The sequence below is a fragment of the Dipodomys spectabilis genome, unplaced genomic scaffold (genome assembly GCF_019054845.1).
Source record: "Dipodomys spectabilis isolate Male_0828 unplaced genomic scaffold, ASM1905484v1 ptg000318l, whole genome shotgun sequence".
In the NCBI taxonomy this organism is placed as follows: Eukaryota; Metazoa; Chordata; class Mammalia; order Rodentia; family Heteromyidae; genus Dipodomys; species Dipodomys spectabilis.
The window spans coordinates 1,266,184-1,281,024 of NW_024870995.1; the positions used below are offsets into that span (position 1 = coordinate 1,266,184).

The 14,841-nt window shown below is 68.7% G+C and overlaps 1 protein-coding gene across 1 annotated transcript; it reads right to left on the minus strand.

Moving 5' to 3' along the window:
- Window positions 1-748: 748 nt before the first annotated feature.
- Window positions 749-13,909, minus strand: Znf469 (zinc finger protein 469). Its single transcript, XM_042702265.1, has 3 exons — window positions 13,653-13,909; window positions 13,067-13,128; window positions 749-11,916 (listed from the first exon to the last, which is right to left on the minus strand). Exons 1-3 carry the CDS (start codon window positions 13,907-13,909, stop codon window positions 749-751), a joined length of 11,487 nt encoding a protein of 3,828 aa, XP_042558199.1.
- Window positions 13,910-14,841: the final 932 nt, after the last annotated feature.

A 14,841-nucleotide genomic window follows, 5' to 3' on the forward strand; every position in this document is an offset into this window, starting at 1 on the left:
CCAGCCTGCGTGTGGCTGGGTCCCTGTCACCGCCGGGACCCTGGGGCTGGAGCCTGGCTGGTGAGGGAGGCAGGGCTTCCCTCTGGTCTCCCTCCCCCAGCAGCCGGGGGAGCCTGCATTCACATTACAGCGTGGAGTGTAGCACCAGAACCTTCAGAGCAGAGGAGTGGATTCTGAGACTGGAGAGCCCCTGTGGGAGGAAGGCTCTAGGGGGGGGCTGGGGGGAGGGGCACGGGCGAGGCTGGCCGGGTCCCCAGGTCTGGGTGCACTGGGAATGTTGGCAGCTCAGACAGTGCCCAGTAGGACCCTGTGGTCAGAGGGAGGGGGCCCGTTGGGCTCCTGGGGACCAGGTGGCTCAGAGATGACCCCAGTGGGTCCTCCCCCGCGTGGTTTCTAAGGTCACCGGAAGTCCAAGAGTGGAGCCTCAGCCGGCTGACCCACCCTCATCACTCCCCTGCTAGGTAGTGGGGCCGTGTGCAAACCTTCACATGGATTCTACAGCATAGGACGCCCACCCGCCAGGACAGGCAGGGGCAGGAGCTGTTCTCTTGCGCTTCAGGGAAAGTAAGTATCAAGATGACAGCTTCATGGGCTCCAAGGGCTTCCACTGGTCTGCCCCTGGGGTCCAGCCTTCCGCCTGCCTCTGACCTGAGCAGCTGGCCTCGGCGCCTGCCTTGGTCTGGGTGCGTGTGGGTAAGTCGGTGCCTCAGCAGGGAGCCGTGGCAGCGTCGGACGCCAGTGTGCAGGCTCAGCTGCAGGCGGCTCCGGCGGGCTCCTCAGAAGCGACCTTCTTCAGCGGGATCTTGAAGCTGGTCAGCCTCTGTCCGAAGAGCTGGCTGAGGAGGTGGCTCTGGGACTCAGCCGTCCGGCGGTCTCGGGGCTCAGCATCGGGGGCATGTCTGCCCCTCTTGTGGGGTCTGGGCAGGGGGGAAGCCTTGCCTGGGGCTTCCTTCCTGGGTGTGTGGCTGGGCCCCTCCTTCTGGTGTTCTGCTGGCTGGGGCCTGGTCCTGCCCATCTGGCTGCCCGGCCTGGGCCTGGCGGGGGGCACTCGGCTGGGCGTGGCCTGCTTCCGGGGGGCCCGGGGGGGCTTCTCAGGGGCGGAGGGGGCTCTACCTGAGCTCCCCACGTGGTCGCACCTGGCTGGCTCCGGGGCCTGGCCTTTCTTCTCCCTGGGGCCTGGACAACCTCGACGCCCCTGATAGCTGGCCTCTCTGGGGCTCTTCATGCAGCCCCTGGCCTGGGCTTGAGGCCTGGGCTGGGCTGGTGTGGGGCTCGGGCCGGGGCAGCCGGGCTTGGCTGGGGTGATGGCCGTCTCGCTCTGGAGCTGCCCACTGGCCGGCTGGGGCTGGCTGCCACCCCCTGTCTTGGTGCTGTGGCGTGACTCCCCACTGCCGTGGGAGCCGGGTCTGGGCTTGGCTTTGGGGGTGGTGGGCTTCGTCCTGTGGGCCAGCCCTGTGGGCTCCGGCCTCCCCCGCCCCACAGGCTTCCCGGGCCCTGTTGGGAGCTGGGGTGTCCTGTCCGGGGGTGAGCTGCGGCGGGGCTCTGGCTTGCGGGCGCGGTCCTTGTGGGAGAGCCTCCCCTCGCCCCCCTCAGGCACCATGGGACCCACGGGCCCCAGCTTCTTTCTGTGGGGCAGGGAGGGGTCCCCTGGAGGAGGGCCAGGGGCGCTTTGGCCCCGGGTGCCTGGGCCCTGGCGTTTCCCTGACAGCAGGAGCGGAGTCCCTTTTCCCTCCAGGAGAGCTGGCTGCTTCCGCGGCCCGGGGCTGCCGGCTGGGGCGCCATCCCTGGGCCTCTGCAGGGCTCGCTCCAGCCTTCTGCCACCTCTGCCATCAGCCAGGGAATCCGGGAGAGGAGACAGAGATCGGGGCAGAAGCTCTTGGCCATCAGCAGGTAGCCTGGCCTCCCTGACTGGGTGACCCACGGGGCTGGCGGGGCTGGGGGGTCTCTCTTGTGTCTCGGGCTGCCCCTCGGCAGTGCTGGACTCTACCTCCAGGAAGATCTGGGAAAGGAGCAGGATGGAAGGCTCGCTCAGGGCAGGGCTGCCCGGGGACAGGGGCCGGTCCGCCCTGCCGGGCCCTGGCTGGCCACTGGGCAATGCCACCCTGCTCCGCTTGCTAGGCAGTGTCCCCTCAAAGGCCGAGGCCTCCCACCCAGGGGCCCCATTCTGCTCAGAGGCCCCCGGCCGCCTGGCACCCCGGAGAGCAAAGGACAGCTGGCCGCTTCTCAGATGCTTGTCCATGTGTCGGTCAAACTGCTCCTTCTTGGCGAAGGTGTAGTTGCAGGAGCTGCAGATGAAGGACCTGCGGATGGCGTGCGTGACGTTGGCGCAGAGCTCACAGGTGTACAGCGGTGTGTGCAGCAGCTCGCGCTCTTCCCTCACCCCGTGCTCCCCGCCCAAGTGGGCCCGCAGTTCCCCGTGCTGAGCGTACACCCGCGGGCACCGGGGGCACAGGTAGACGCGCTGCGGGCTGTGCACCGCCAGGTGGCGCTGCAGCTTGAAGGGCTTGGGGAAGGGCTTCCCGCAGTGGTGGCAGTCCCGCAGCAGGTTCTTGCAGTCTTGGTGCACTGGGATGGCCTGGAGCAGGTGCTCCCTGTGGGACCATGGGTCCGGGGACAGGCTTGGGGACATCTTGCTGGTGCCCGACAGGGTGGCAGAGGTGCCGGCTAGAGCAGACAGGCCGCCCCAGCCGGCTGACACCCCGGGAGGTGTCAGGGCTCTGTCATGGCTGGAGGAGGTGCTGCACGGCCTGGGCGTTCCTCTTTCCCCTGGGGTCTCCTCGGCTCCCCCTTTCGGCATGGGTGCTTCCCCGGGGCCCCCGGCCCTGAGCGATTCCGATGTCTGCTCCATGATGCTGTTCAGGAAGTGTGCGAAGGCGCTGTCCTCTTCCAGGCACGGGGGCAGGTCCCCCGAGGGTGGCAGCGGCCGCCCGGCGAGCGCAAAGCGGGCCGCATGTTCTCCCAGGTGCTGGTTGTACGTCCACACGTCGGCCACCTCCTTCAGGCACATGCCGCAGGCCCAGGGGCCCGGCCCGGCCTGCACGTGCTTCTCCCGCAGGTGCTCCCGGAGCAGCTCCCTCGAGCGGAACCCGCGCTGCACGCACATGAAGCAGGTGTGGGGTGGCGCCGGCCCGTGTGCCAGCGCGTGCATGTCCAGCTCGCCCAGGCCGCGGAAGCGCTGGAGGCACAGTGGGCACTCATGGGAGGCCTTCCTGCCCGGTGCAGCCCGGCGTCCGCCTGGCCCTTGGCCCGCCCCAGCCACCACCTCCCTCTCCCCGCTCCCTGGGCCCTGGGAGTTTGCTGTGGCCTCAAAGTCCAGCAGACCTGGGCTGAGAAGGCCCGCGAGGTCGTCGCAGGAGCCCAGGAAGCGCAGGTCTTGCATCTCTAGCTGCGAGCTGAGCACCTCCAGGCCCTTGGCGTGCAGGGGGAGCATGCCCGAGTCCCCAGGGAGCCCGTCATCCACGTGCTCCCTCTCCAGGTTTGGGGGCTCTGGGCTCGCATCCCCAAGCGAGGAAGGGGTCTCCTCGGGGCCCCGCAGCTCCAGGCCTCGCCAGGCCGCTGGGACCATGTGCAGGCGAGGGATGGCCTCCGGCCACTTCTCCTCCTCCTCCTCCCCCTCCTCCTCCTCCTCCTCCTCCTCCTCCCCTTCCTCCTCCTCCTCCTTGGAGAGGTGGGAGGGCCCCTCCTCCACTCTGCTGGGCTCCAAGGTCCACAGGCCGAGGCTGGGGGGCCAGGGGTCAAGGCCAGGCACCTGGGTCAGAAATCCATCCGTGAAGAAGGGCTCGGGAAGGCCCACGGCCTCGTTGTGGTCATCCCACAGGTCCTCTTGGGAGAGGCAGAGGGAGCCTGAGTCACTGAGGTCTGTGGGCAGCCGGGGGGAGGCCGGCAGGGGGCGGTCCTCCGCCCAGCCGGGGGGCCGGGCAGGCAGGGGGTGCTGCGGCCTCTTGCAGCACTTTCCATAGACCCGGGGGCTCTTCTTCCCGGCCAGGCGGCCGCCCAGGGGGAAAAGCTGTGAAAAGGACAGCTCGTCATCGAACATGCTCAGAGGGTCTCCGCGCCCCGGGCTGGGGGCTTGGGCGGCGATGCCTGCAAGCTCCTGAGCCCCTCCCTCAGTGTCTGGGGTGGCCGGGAGGCTTTGGCCAGCAGTGCTGGCCGCTGCAGAACCGGATGCCTCAGGAGGGCCCGGGCCACCGTGCAGTCCTCCCTGGTCTCTGCTGCGGTCCCCCTGTGGGCTCCTGGCAGCCTGCAGAAGCGCTCTGCGGGTGCCCAGGTCCCCGGCCTCGCGCGTGGCCTCCAACTGCCCAGCCGTGACTTCCTTCCGCCCCACTGGCCGGTCCTGCGGCAAGCTGCCCTCCAACCACCCTTGAGGAGACCTTGGTGGGCGCAGAGGCCCCAGGCCCCGGTCTGCGTCGCCATCCGGTCCCTGGGCCTCCGGTGCTGAGCGAGGCAGAGGCCCCACTGCGGCTGCCCGCCGTCCCTCCGGGGACGCCTGGCCGCTCACAGGATGCTGGCCAGTTGCTGTCAGCAGATCTGAGTGGGTGACGCCTGCAGAGCCACAGGCAGAGGCTTGGGGACTGCCCAGCTCCCGGGGTCTCCCTGCCCTCGGTGCCCCGGCTTGCTTCTTCCGTGTCCTCTCCGGGTGGCGGGGAGCAGCGGTGGGCTCGCCCGCTTGCCTCCGGCCTTCTCTTTGCTCTGCCTTTCTGGCGTGGAACTTGTTGGCCTCCAGCGGCCCTGGTCTGCTGGGCTTTGCGACTGGGGTGTTCACGCCCTTCCGCTGTCCGCTTGGGCTGGAGCGTGGCTGCGGCTGGCTGAGGGGCGCGCCGGCCCCCCCGGACCCCCTCTGAGGAGCTGCCTCTGCTGTCCCAGCACCCAGCATGTCCGCAGGAGCCGGCCCAGGCCGGTGGCTGGGGCCCGCTGGCGGGGACCTTGGCCCTGCCTTCCCGGGTGCCCTGTGGCCTCTCTTCCTGGGAGCCCTGCATGTTTGGGCAGTGGGCTCCAGAGCCCTGGGGGCGTGAGGGGGGCAGGCGAGCTCCCGGGGCCGGTGCTTCCTGGCTCTGTGTCTACTCAGGCCAGCTACGGTGCAGAAGCGGGCAGAGCAGACCTCACAGGTCACTGGCGGCTCTGCGGGGGCCTGGCCTCTCCCCTGGCCTTTCTCCATAGGCTCAGCCTTCCTTTTAAAGCCACGGGGCCTCCGTTTGGGACTGAGGGGCTTCTGGGAGACAGCGATGAGGCTCGGGAGAGGGTCCCCGGCGGAGGCATGTTGGGACGGCTGGAGCCCTGGGGGAGAGGAGCTGGCCGTGGGGCTTCGGGTGCTGGCCCTCGGCATCTCTGCCACCGCACATGCGATCCTACGTGTGCCCAGGCCTCCCTGGCTTCCGCCACCAGCCGCCACCTCGGCTTCCAGGCCGTGGCCTGACCCTGTGGTCCCCGGCATGGCAAGGTCCATGGGTACAGTGGAGGTATCCGGGCCGGGGGTGTTCCTCGGGGGGCCTGAGGCAGGGCCCTTGGGAGTCGGGTCAGCGGTGGTGGGCAGTGGGGCCCTCCTGAAGTGGGGGTTCGGCGCCACCGGCCCCCCAGGGGTCTCTGTGCCCTCTAGGGTGGGAATGCCTGACAGGCCAGCAGCCCGGACAGCCGCGCCTGGAGAGACAGCCCTCCTCGGGGGAGGGGCAGTGTCCTGGGCAAGTGTCCTCCCCAGCTCCTCTCTTCTAGAATCTTCTAGAGTCATCAGTGTGCCGTCACCCCCGTGTCTTGTGGGGCCTAAGGTGTCCACGAGGCCAGGCTGGCCTGTGGGAAGGTCCTCGGGGCCATTAGCCGGCAGGAGGCAGTGGCAAGGCAGGATCCTGGCAGGATCACGGTGGCTTCTCATCAAAGACAGGGGATCCCTCGTGGGGGGCTGGACACGGTTTGTTCCTTCCAGAGGCACCCAGGCAGGACTGGAGGCAGGGCTGGCCGGCGGATGTGGGGAGCTGGGAGGGTCCCTCAGTTCCCCTGAGGCTACTGCAACTCGGGGAGGGGCAGAGGGAAGATCTCCCCAGGGCGGGAGCTGTGGGCCACGGGAAGCGGGGCTGGCCAGGGAAGTGGGTGCGGGGGCACACGTGTCCGGGTCTCTGGGGGGGGCTGCCGGTCTCTCACCACCATGAAGCGGCTGCCCGGCGAGGCCTGGGCTGGTCACGGTCTCTAGAATTCTGCCTTCAGCCACTGCGGGGCCCGAGGAGGTGGGGCCTGGGGGGGCCCTGGCCGGCCCTGGGGAGCCCGAGCCCAGCCTGCCCGCCTCCCGCACGTGGCTGTTCCTGGCCGGGCTGCCTGCGGGGCCTTCGGGACCCGTCTCGAGCTTGGTGAGGAGCTGTGCTTCTCTGGAGCCTCTCTGGTTACCCGACCGCCCCGGGCTGCCTTCTCGCTGGGCCTCAGGCTTCTCAGCGCAGCCTGGCAAGTCCATCTGTCCATCCGCCTCGGGCTGGTGTCTGGACACTGCAGGGACAGCTGTGTTCTGGGCAGGCTGTGGGGAACCTCCTTTCTCACGGTCTCCTCCTCCATCCGAGGGGCCCCTGGGGCGTGGGCCCTGGGCACCCCCAGCTGGCTGCCCAAGGGGGACCTGGGGGGCCTGGGCGTCTTTTGTGTCCCCACCTCTGGTGCCTAGGACCGGGAGTGGACAGACGTAGCAGGAGGCTGGGTCCCAGGGCCTCCTGCGGGGGCCCGAATCAGGCACCCAGGCAGGACTCTGCGCAGGGCAGAACTGAGGGACAGGCTGGGGGGGCCCGGCTGGTACCAGGTCTTCACCTTCGAAGCCGGGGTGGTGTGTGGCTCTCTCTGGCTCCCCTGCTCTGCCCGGAGAGGGGGTGTGGGGGCAGGCGCTTGGAGGTGGGGCTGTGTCTGGAAGTGCTCCCCCATGGCCCCAGAGCACCACCTCGGGCATCACGTGTCCAACCGGTTCTGGGAGACGGAGGTCCCGCCGGGGCTGCCCGGCCTTGCAGGGTGGTGAGGGATCCCCTCCCTGGGGTGGACAGCGGGACCGGGCTGTGGACACCTTGCTTTGCATCTTGGTAGTTCTGTTGGTTTTAGGAAATAAAAGTTCACTGTTGGGTTTGCCCTTGGCTGAACTCCCGGCACGGGACAGGGGTTCCTCTCGCATGCCGGAGTCGGGCAGACGGCCACCTGAGGGGCGCCTGCTGCCCCTCTCCATCTGGGGGACACCGGCCTCCTGAGCGGCCCGAGAGCCGAGGCTATCCGTGGAAGGGTCAAAAGGAGCCCCCAAAGCTGGGGTAAAGTCAGTGCGGGGAGGAGAAGCTGCGTGTCCTGTGTCTGGACGGGGCCATTGGCCGTGGGGACTTCTGAGAGCCTCTTCCCAGCGTGGGCTCGATTCCCCCAGCCCGGGAAGGCCAACTGCCCGGAGTGCGGCCCTGAGAGGCAAGGCGGCCTGGGGGGCCGGCCCTGGGCCCGGGCCCGGGCCAGGTCCGCGCCCGTCTGCACCCGCGGCTTCCTCAGCCTCTCCAGCGATCACGGGCACGCCCGCTCTTCTAGGTAGCTGGCTTTCTAATTCTGTGACCAATCTTTTGATCTCTAGTTCGTCCTCCCACAGATCGCTCGTGAAGGCAGCGCTGCATTCGATTCCCTTCCCGGGCATGGGGGCAGGGCTGGGAGGGAGCGTCCCTCTGCACAGAGGCCGACGCGTCTCCCCGCACGCCTCGCCCGCTGGGATGTCCAGACGCTGGCTCGGCAGCACGGGGGGCTCCGCTTCCAGCAGCAGAAACGAGGGGCAGAGGGCATCCATCAGTGGCTTCCCTGGGAGGGGGCTGGCATGAGCCAGTGACCTGTGGGTGTCCCTGTTTGCAGCCAGGTCGAATCCATCCTCAGGCGGCCCTGAGAAGAGGGACATAGTCGCCAAGGCCAGGGGTGACCGGGCTCTGTCCAGGTCCCTCTGGGCTGCACAGCAGGCGCTCTTTGGTGGTTCCGGTTCCTGTGGCTCAAAGGTATCCACTCCCTCTGAGCCAAGGTAGGAGGGGCTGCCGGTGTGGACAGCTAAAGGGCCGGTGGAATACAGGTCTTCAGGAAGACAGCCGGCCCCGTCCGTGGGTGTGTGGGACCAGCCTGGGAGGGCTCCGCTGCCGGCTCGGGACCCCTTTGGGGCAGCTGGGACCCCCATGGAGTCTCTGTTAAAGTGCACAGGATTACAGCCAACTGCAGAGTCCTTCACACACGTGACGCTCGGCTGAGGGCGTGGAGTGGCTGTGGTGTTGGCAGTGGGCACCAGGCCACTTCCTGGCTGGATGGAGCAGGCCTCTCCGTCCTGGACCATGCAGAGCTCTGTGCAGGCAGAGGGGTCCAGCAGGGCTCTCGCACTGGGTGTGGGCAACCCCTGGCTGGGCAGTGCGTGGGTGCGGCTCCCCGATGGCCTGTCCCTGCTGGGCTGGGGACCCCTAGGGCTTTCCTTCCCCTGGGGCGCTGGAGGACTGGTCACCTCTCCGGGCTTCACAGTGTCAGGGCGTATGCTTGCAGCCCTTTCAGGTTTTAGGGGCTCCGGAGTGAGGCCCAGGGATGGCTGGGTTTCCTCTAGGGGCTCAGCACTGGCAGGAACCACTGGTAGGCGGTCAGAATGCTCAGGGCCTTTTTCCACAGGGGTGTCTCCAGCGTCCAGGCTTGGTCGTGTGCTGTGTGTCTCCTCTGGGTTCCCAGCCTCCTGCCCCGTGAGCTCCTGGGGGCCCCGGGTTAACTTTTCTTCCCTTTGCCTGTGGGCTCGGTGGCCCCGCCGACGGCCAGGGCGCGGGCGGCCTCTGGAGCCTGGACCCTGCAGCCGGAGGCCTTCCTCCTCCTCGGAGTCAGAGGCGCAGCCCTGCGCCCCAAGGCCGCTCTCCTGGGCGCTGGGCCGGTGCCGTCCGGCAAGTGGGGGCCCCTGCGACCCCCGGCCGTGTGGGGCATGCCGCCGGTAGCGCTTGTTTTTCTGCTGGACAATCTTGTGGATGAACTCTTTGCTCCACGAGCCGCCCCGCACCCTTCTCTTCCTGGGGTCCTTTCCGGGGGGCAGGCGTGGGCGTTTGGAGCTCCTGGTCCCTGCAGGGACCTGCTGGTCCGAGTCTGCAGGGCCCTTGCCAGGCTGAGTTCTGAGGTCCCTGGGGCAGGGGGCCACCCGGTCGGCACTGCGACCCCTCCTCCTCGGTCTCAGGCAGATGGCCCTGGCCGGCCCTTTGGTGCTGCTATTGGCCATGTCCAGGTCTTTCTGGAACAACTTCAACTGCTTCCCTCTCCTCTGTGGCCTGGCGGGGCTGGTGGCCAACTCTGAGGCGGCCAGGCTCAGGGAGCGGGTTTTGGGCCTGCTTGGGGCTGGCCAGTTTCTGTCCCCAGGGCCGGGGGTTCGGAGCTCTGAGGCAGCGGCTGGAGCCGCGAGCAGGGACTGGACGCCGTCCTCCGGAGTTGCTCCGGCCCGGGAGCTGGGGGGCTGCCCGGGGCCAGCCGCCCTGGAGCTGGAAGGCTCCTCGTCTGCAAAGACATCAATGAAGCTGCTGTCTAGCTCTGGGCTGTCTGCCTGGTACTCCAGGCCGTTGAGCGCCTCCGTGATGAGGCTGTCCAGCTTGGCGTCGTCTTCCAGGTCCAGGTCAGAGGCAGGGAGTGGGAAGGGGGCCGTGGCCAGGCCAGGCAGGAGGCCTGTCCTCAGGGGGTCCTCTCTGCCCTCCGCCAGCAGGAAGGGGGCCGCCTGGCTGTGGCTGAGCGGGCCGGGGCCCGTGTCAGCAGGCACTTTTGGGGTGGTCCGGGGCGGCCGTAGGCTACAGAACTGCCGGTGCTCCAGGAAGGCGGCCAGGCTGCTGTAGTTGCAGTCACACTGCCTGCAGGTCAGCAGCACGTCCAGCTGGTCCAGGCTGGCGCTGCTCAGGGTGAGGTACGGGGCGGGGCCCTGAAGGCGGTCCTGCAGCCCGGCCCCGCCCACCCCCGGCCCCTCCTCCAGACCCTGAAAGGTGCCCTCGGTCCCCAGCCCATCATCCCGGAAGGGGAAGGCCTGGTAGTGGGTGGCGAGGGCTTGGGGTGGCTCTGGGGACGGGAAGGGGCTGCAGGTCTCCTGGGAGTGGGCAGGGGCGTGGAAGAAGGCAGAGGCCGGGAGAGAGCCGGGGAGCTGGCTGTCCTCTGAGCTGGGGTTGGCCGGGCTGCTGGATGGCGGGGACAGGGAAGAGCACGTGCTGCTGCCCGCGGTGTGGGTGGCAGGTGAGGGCAGGGGAGACTCGCTGGGTGAAGCCCCCACCGCGTGAGGCGGGGGCAGGCCAGGGGCCCCTCGGGGGGACACCTGGGGCTGGGTTCCCCCAAAGAACGGCGGCCGGGCCCCGGGGTCGTTCGGCCTCTTGCAGCTGAGCAGGCCTGGGGAGCCGCCGGGCTGGCCTGGGCTGAGGCTCGCGGCTACTAGGGATTCCCCAGGACTGGGCACCGTGCTGGTGGAGCCCGGGGCCCCCTGGCTGTCCCCAGGCCACTTGGGCCCCCCCCCAGAGAATGGTAGCTGGCTCAGCACCCCCATCTGATGGGGGCTTGGCCTGGAGGTTGGAAGTACTGTGGGCCAAGACATGGGGGTGTGGTGGGGCAGGCAGTACTGCTGGCCGGGGTGGAGCTGGCCTTCGAAGAACGCAGCTTTCACTGCTGCCGGCAGGCCCGGGGCCCGGGCCGCGTAGGGCACCGTGGGGTCCCACAGCGGGGGCAGTCCGCTGGCTGGGGGCCCGGGGACGGGGAGCTCTATGTCCAGAGGCCCCGGGCTGGTGTCCACCCCATTGGCCCCGTAGGGCTTCCCTGCGAAGTACTTCAGGGACAGAGGGTTTGGGGGGCCCCTGGGGAGGCCCAGCCCTTCATGGGCTGGAGGGGGTCGCTCAGGAAGGACTTTGGTCAGGCTCTTGTGCAAACTGTCTGGGAAGGGGCTTGGGGACAAGTGAGCGGCAGTGGAGGGGGAGGGCCCCCCTTCCAGGGGGGCAGGGGCCTCGTGGCCAGCCGTCTGGCCAGGGTAGCCGGGCAGGAGGCTCTGGGCAGGCCGAGAGGGTGGCAGGTAGGCAGGGCCGGGGCCCCCGGCGGCCTCGGCCCACATTCCCACGGGCGGGTGGAAGGTCAGCAGCAGCGGCCCCGGGGCCGGCTCCCGCCCAGCCAGGCTTCCAGCCAAGGCCTCCGTGTCAGCCCCGGGCGGAGAGTGGGCTGGGGCAGGGTACCTGAAGGGGCTCCCCCTGGGACTGCCAGGCCTTCTGCCTTCAGGAAAGGGTTCCAGCTCAGCAGAGGGGACCCCAAAATGAACACCTGGGAAGTTGCTCTCAGCAGCAGTGGGCCAGAGGCTGGCTGCTTGGGGCTGGGGCTGGCAGAGGGAGGCGGGTCTGCAGGGGCTGGTGCCTCTGCTCTGGGGGGTCCGAAGGGGCGGAGGCCCAGGGGTGCTGCGTGGTGAGGTGCAGTCGGTGGAGGTAAAGCTGGAAGGGGCCTCCTGGAAGCTGAGCTCCTCAGGGACGGGCAGGGACCTGGCCCTGGGCAGGCTGGGCCTGGGCTGGGTTGCAGTCCCTCGGCCCTGGGGGGCCTCTGCCTTTGAGCTGTGGGAGGCCTGGTCCGTCCCCAGGCTGTAGAGCGGTGGGGGGCTGCTGGCTGCCCGGCTGGCCGGCCACGTGTGAGCGGGGGTGTGGCTCCTCCCCGGTGGGACCCGAGGGCCGCTCTCCTTCCTGGGGGGGCTGCCCAGGGCCTGGCCCCTCAGGCGCGAGGCCTCGGACTCTGCCTCCTCAGCCTGCCTCGGGGGGGCCTTGGGGGGCTCCCTGGTCCGGGCTTTGCTGCCCATCTCCCTTGTGCCGGCCGGGGAGCAGTCCTGGAGGGCGTGCAGGGAGGGGTCCCCCAGACCGCCGGCGACTCGGCAGGGTGGCAGGTCCGTGGTCATGCCTGCGGGTGGTGCTCTGCGGGGCTGCTCCCCCGGCATGACCGCGTCCGATGCTAGGAGGAGGCAGCCGTCTGAGGGGGGCGGTGGGGAGTGGGCCGGGCAGCCATCCTCAGCCCTCGGGGGGCCCCACGGAGCCTGCGCTCATGGTCCTGGGAGAGCCCTGCAAGGGAAGGTCAGCCGTGAGCAGGGGGTCGTGGGGGCTGGGGAGCCTGCTTGCGCCCTGCAGGGGCCTTGTGCGGGCTCAGAGCCCCTCCCTGCCCCCGTAGACCTGAAGACACTGCTGGGGCACAGGAAGCTCTGCTCTGGGCCAGGCACCTCAGGGAGGAGGCAGACTCAACCCAGAGCGGGCTCAGGAGTCCCGCCTCCCGCTCCGACAGGCCTGTGCTCACATAGAGACGCTCACTGCAGAGAAGGCTGGGTTTCCTGTCAGGCTGAGGCCTCTCCTGTCTCCTGCTCGTCAGTCACCGGCTGGGGCCTTTCCTGCCTTCAGGTTGGACAGGATGGGCCCAGCTCACTGGCAGGGGGCGCATCCTGCTGCCAGGCCCCTGCCTGTGGCAGGCACACGGAAGGGCAGTGACTTGCCCAAGGCATCTTTCAGGGAGATCCTGCTGTCCCACCCACGGGGGCCCACGGGGGGCAGAGTGAACTGGAGTTGGCCAGCGCTGGTAGCTCACTCCTGGAATACTAGACTCAGGAAGCAGAGATCTAGAGGACCACAGTTGAAGCCAGCCCAGGTAGAAAAGTCTATGAGACACCATCTCCACAAAAGCCCATCAAAAAGCCAGGATGGAGGTGTGGTTGCAGTGACGGAGCACTCGTTGAGCAAGTAAGCTGAGCCAGTCGGAAGCCTTGAGTTCAAATTGCAGTACCAGAGAAAAAGGGCCTTGTGGCGGATGCAGTTCCGGGACTGCTCAGCAGAGGGCAGCACCACACCCTCCATCAGCCAGGAGGGGAGCTGGGTGGGTGGGGGCTTTGACTGGGGTGGAGGAGGAGCTGGCGTCTGGGGCAAGGTGGGTCCCCCCCCCACCTGCAGCAGTCAGGTGGGGGTGCAGGCCACAGCCTCCATCCACCCAGCTCAGCCCTGTGTTCCAAACCGCGGGGGAGGGAGGAGGGGGGGAGGGAGAGGGGGAGGGGGGAGGGGGAGGGGGGGAGGGGGAGGGGGAGGGCTGGGCCCGGCCAGGGCTGCCGGCCTCGTCCACGCACCTGGGGAGGTAGGGCCCGCACTGGCGTGCCGCACAGCTACTTGAGGACTGGGGTTTTCTTGGCTGTAAAGAAAGCAGAGGGCGTATTAGCACGGCCACTGTGTGTGCGCCGTTGCTGTGGCCAAGGCCCCGGGAGGGGACGGAAGGAACATCAGCCGGGCCGGCAGGGCCTCCCTGCCCGGTGGAGGCTGGTGGTAGCTCTGCCGGGCTGAGGCCCTGGGCAGGGACGGGGCACTGCACTAGAAGGGGCAGCGGAATGACCTTGGCCCCCACTCCTGGGCCCTGCAGGGGTCCCCCCCCATTCCCCAGGAGCCGGGCATTTCTCTTCTGTTCTTGTGGCGTGGGGCGAGCCCAGGCTCTTGCCTGGCAGGCCTCTCCCTCTGGACCACACCCAGCCCTCCAGCCCCCGTGGGGGGAGGCAGCAGACACCGGCTCCCACGCCTTCCTGCCTGGAGGGGCACCCGAAGACCCTGGGGGTCCGGTCACAGAGCGGCAAGCGGACCTTCCCTAGCGATGGGCGGCGGGGCCTGGCGGGGCCCTCCGCGAGGACATCATTCACTCACTCACTCACTCATTCACAAGCTCACCTCCGGGTCGTCTGTAACCTCCACCGAACAGAAAAGAAATCGAGGCAGACAAGGAAAGGAGGCTCAGGGCTGTGGTGTGAGTTGCCCGAGGCTGCGCGGCAGTGCCCAGCCACACAGGGAACTGCAGGCAGGCAGCCTGAGCCTCGTCCAGGCAGGCTCGGGGTCTGGCTGTACAGCTGGCCCCTCTCCTCACCACCCTGCTGGCCCCGCCCCTTCGCATGGTCATCTTCCTCTGGCCTCAGTCTCTGGGCCGCCATGTTGCCTGTAGTACCCCAGGGGATTGGGTGCCAGCCGCAGCTTCTACCCAGAGGGACAAGGATGAGGGGCAGCGTGGGGCACTGTGTACCCATTCTTCGATTCTGGCCCCGGCCGGGCTCTTGGCAAAGCCCGCGGTGCTGCCACACTGGTGTGCATTTCAGTGGCAGGGGCCCCTTTGAAGTGGGAGATCCGATCACCAGATCCTGCCAGTCCCCGGAGCCCCAGGGAAGTGGAGTGGTTCCCGTTCTCTCAAAACCAGGACTGGGCCCCTCTTGGACAGGCTGCCTGAACCCTGGGAAACTCAGGACTGGGGTCAGCTGGTGGATGGGCACCAGGGTGCCCAGCTGGAGGATGGGCTGTGCCCTGGGCCTGGCTCCTCCTCTGCCCTCCCCTCCCTTCCCCATCCACCCTTTTCCTTGGGGCCTCGCTGCCCTCTGGAGTGGAGCGGAGCCTCCTGTCCTCCAGTCCTCCCTTCCTGTCCCGGGTAGTCCTTCCTCTAGACCCCCGCCCTCCTTCCCCACTGGGTGCGGCTGGAGCCAGCTGGACCAGCTCCCCGGCTTCACGGCGGGGTCTCAGCCTTGTCTAGATCCCAGGTCTGGCCTGGACGCTATCGGAGCAGACAAGTTCAGAGGCCTCAGGAAGACCTGTCTGCCACAGGGCCGCTCAGGGACCTGCCGCGCACCCCCCCCCTCCCCCCCAGCCAGCACACAGGAGAGGCGCGGGCGGGGCAGCCGCATCCGAGTGCTGAAATCACACTGTGCTCCAAGGCTCACGGGTGGGACACGGGGCCGACGGCGCGCACACTCACACGCTCTCCTCCGGGTCCCGTCCCCCCGATCCCTTAGCCACCCCACTTTCAGATGGGCGAGGAAACGGGCGTGATGTGCGGTCGCTCACCCAGGCGGTGCCCTGCGGGCGGGCGCGTGGGGCC

Bases quoted from the DNA above. Each gene is read 5' to 3' on its own strand.
- Znf469 (XM_042702265.1), bottom strand. From the start codon at position 13,909: ATGGCGGCCCAGAGACTGAGGCCAGAGGAAGATGACCATGCGAAGGGG. The intron at 13,129-13,652 runs GTGAGCTTGTGA...CTTTCTTTACAG, and splicing joins AGGTTACAGACGACCCGGAG to CCAAGAAAACCCCAGTCCTC. The intron at 11,917-13,066 runs GTGCGTGGACGA...GCCTCCTCCTAG, and splicing joins TGCGGGCCCTACCTCCCCAG to CATCGGACGCGGTCATGCCG.